At 40.0% G+C, this 2,682-nt stretch overlaps 1 protein-coding gene across 1 annotated transcript; it reads left to right on the top strand.

Moving 5' to 3' along the window:
* The first annotated feature begins 657 nt into the window (after positions 1–657).
* On the top strand, positions 658–1,624 carry LOC110733773 (uncharacterized mitochondrial protein AtMg00860-like). The gene is made up of 2 exons (XM_021913833.1): positions 658–1,205; positions 1,510–1,624. Exons 1-2 carry the CDS (start codon positions 658–660, stop codon positions 1,622–1,624), a joined length of 663 nt encoding a protein of 220 aa, XP_021769525.1.
* Positions 1,625–2,682: the final 1,058 nt, after the last annotated feature.

Genomic DNA, 2,682 nt, shown 5'->3' with positions numbered 1-2,682 from the left:
TTCCCACATTGATGGGAGATTGGAATTCAAGGGCTCCCTTCCCTATAAATACCAATCATTTAGCATTGGGAAGGGACACTTGAGTTGTGAAGTTTAAGGGATCTCAAAGAAGAGAAAACCTTTGTTCTAATACTCTAAGTTCTTTTGGTCTAGCCCCAATTAAGCTTCGGGGTAGGGGCCGTCCGGGTCGGGTCTTGAGGGTGAGAGCCATTAGAGGCTTGCGCATTTCCGGAGCTTTACGCTTTCAAGTTCGAGCTCTAAAAGGAGTGAAGCACGCATCAAGGGTATAATCGTCTTTCTCTCTCTCTCTTTGTTAATTAATTATGTGACTGTTAATTAATATGCATGTTTAGTTACATTAATTTGTGTGCGGATTTTGGGAGGGTTTCATTCCGCGTAGTGTTGGACACTATGAAACCCAACAAGAAAAAGGATTAAAGTATGAGGTTGTGTATTGATTATAGAGAGTTAAATAAGTTGACAGTGAAGAATAAGTATTCATTACCAAGGATTGATGATTTGTTTGACTAGCTGAAAGGGGTTGGAGTATTTTCAAAGATAGACTTGAGATCCAATTATCACCTGTTGAGAATTGCGGAACAAGATGTAGCAAAGAGTGCTTTCAAGACCCGTTATGGTCATTAAGAGTTCACATTTATGTCGTTTGGTTTGACCAATGCACCAGCAGTGTTCATGGATTTGATGCATAGGATTTTCAGGTCATATTTGGACAAGTTTTTAGTGGTATTTATTGATGATATCCTGATTTATTCAAAGGATAAAGAAGAGCATAAAAAGCATTTGAGAAAAGTGTTGTCATATTTAAGAGAGCACCAGTTGTATGCAAAGTTGTCTAAGTGTGAATTCTGGTTGGAAAAAGTAGCATTTTTGGGCGATGTGATTTCCAAGGAAGGAGTCTCAGTGGACCCAAGTAAGATTCGAGCTGTCAATGATTGGTCAACTCCAAAGAATGTGTCGGATGTAAGAAGTTTCTTGGGTTTGGCAGGCTATTACAGAAGGTTTGTGAAGGATTTTTCAAGGATTGCAAAGCTCGTGACAAGTTTGATGAAAAAGGAGCATAAGTTTTCATGGACTCAAGAGTGTGAAGAGGCGTTCAAGACCTTGAAGGAAAGGTTAACCACAACACCTGTGTTGACTTTCCCTAATGGAAGTGATCTATATGAAGTGTATAGTGATGCATCGAGGTTTAGACTGGGATGTGTTTGATGCAAAGTCAAAGGGTGATTGCGTATGCTTCAAGGTAATTGAAATCACACGAAGGAAATTACCCAACCCATGATTTGGAGTTAGCTGCAATAGTGTTTGCTTTGAAGATTTGAAGGCATTATTTGTATGGGGTGACTTGTGGGATTTTCACAGATCATAAGAGTTTGAAGTACATTTTCACCCAAAAGCATTTGAATGGGAGGCAGAGAATATGGTTGGAGTTTCTAAGTGATTATACGTTGGATATTTAATATCATGAAGGGAAGGCTAATGTGGTGGCAGATGCTTTAAGCAGGAAGTCAGAACATTCAGTGAATGTGATGGTATTGCCAGACTAGTTATGTGTGGAATTCCAGAAGTTGAATTTGGAAGTGATAGAGCATGGAGAAGTGACTAGGATGTTGAATGCCTTGGTGATTCAACCATCCATTTATGATGAGATCATGGAAAGTCAGCTAGAAGATGAGAATTTAAAAGCGATTAAGAAAAAGATTGATGAAGGTCAGGTGTTGGATTTCACCATTGGTGATGAAGGAAGTATTCGTTTTAAGGGAAGATGGTGTGTACCGCAGAGTCGTGGGGATTTAAAGCAGAGATTGATGGAAGAAGCCCATAATTCTCCTTATTCAATGCATTCTGGAGGGGATAAGTTGTATAAGGACATGAAGAAGACTTTTTGGTGGCCGAATATGAAGAGAGAAGTAGCTGAATTTGTGGCCAAGTGTTTGTCATGTCAAAAAGTAAAGATCGAGCATCGTAGGCCTCAAGGAAAGGTCCAATCCTTGGAGGTGCCCAAGTGGAAGTGGGATTCGATTTCTATGGATTTCGTTGGAGGGCTGCCTAAGACCAAGGCAGGGGATGACACTATTTGGGTAATAGTGGACAGGTTGACAAAGTCATCAGCATTTATACCCATGAGAAGTACTTGGACTATGGATCAGTTAGGAAAAGCTTATGTGAAGTTTGTGGTGAAGTACCATGGGGTACCCACGGATATCATTTCAGATAGAGATTCAAGCTTCCTATCTAACTTTTGGCAAAGTTTGCAAAAGGCAATGGGAATGAAGTTGTTAATGAGCACATCATTTCATCTTGCGACAGATGGTCAGACTGAAAGGACAATTCAGACATTGGAGGGTATGTTGAGATTTTGTGTGATGGAGTATCAAGGGTCTTGGGAAGACCACTTGGATTTGATGAGTTCTCTTACACCAACAGTTATCATGCAAGCATTTAAATGGCACCGTTTGAAGCTTTGTTTGGAAGAAGGTGTAGAAGCCCTGTCTGTTGGAATGATATAAGTAAAACTATGGTACTTGGGCCAGAGATGATTGAGGATATGGTGAAACAAGTGAAGTTGATCCAAGAAAAGATAAAAGCAGCCCAAGACCGACAGAAAAGTTAGGCTGATTTGAAAAGGAGGGAGGAAGAATATGAAGTAGGAGATAAAGTTTT

The sequence above is a fragment of the Chenopodium quinoa genome, unplaced genomic scaffold, assembly GCF_001683475.1.
Source record: "Chenopodium quinoa cultivar QQ74 unplaced genomic scaffold, ASM168347v1, whole genome shotgun sequence".
Classification (NCBI taxonomy): domain Eukaryota; kingdom Viridiplantae; phylum Streptophyta; class Magnoliopsida; order Caryophyllales; family Amaranthaceae; genus Chenopodium; species Chenopodium quinoa.
This window is presented reverse-complemented; position numbering and strand designations above follow the sequence as displayed.

Excerpts from the sequence above, each read along its gene's own strand:
- LOC110733773 (XM_021913833.1), top strand. The coding sequence starts at position 658 with ATGTCGTTTGGTTTGACCAATGCACCAGCAGTGTTCATGGATTTGATG. Across the intron at positions 1,206-1,509 it reads GTGTATAGTGATGCATCGAG|ATGCTTTAAGCAGGAAGTCA; the intron begins GTTTAGACTGGG and ends ATGTGGTGGCAG.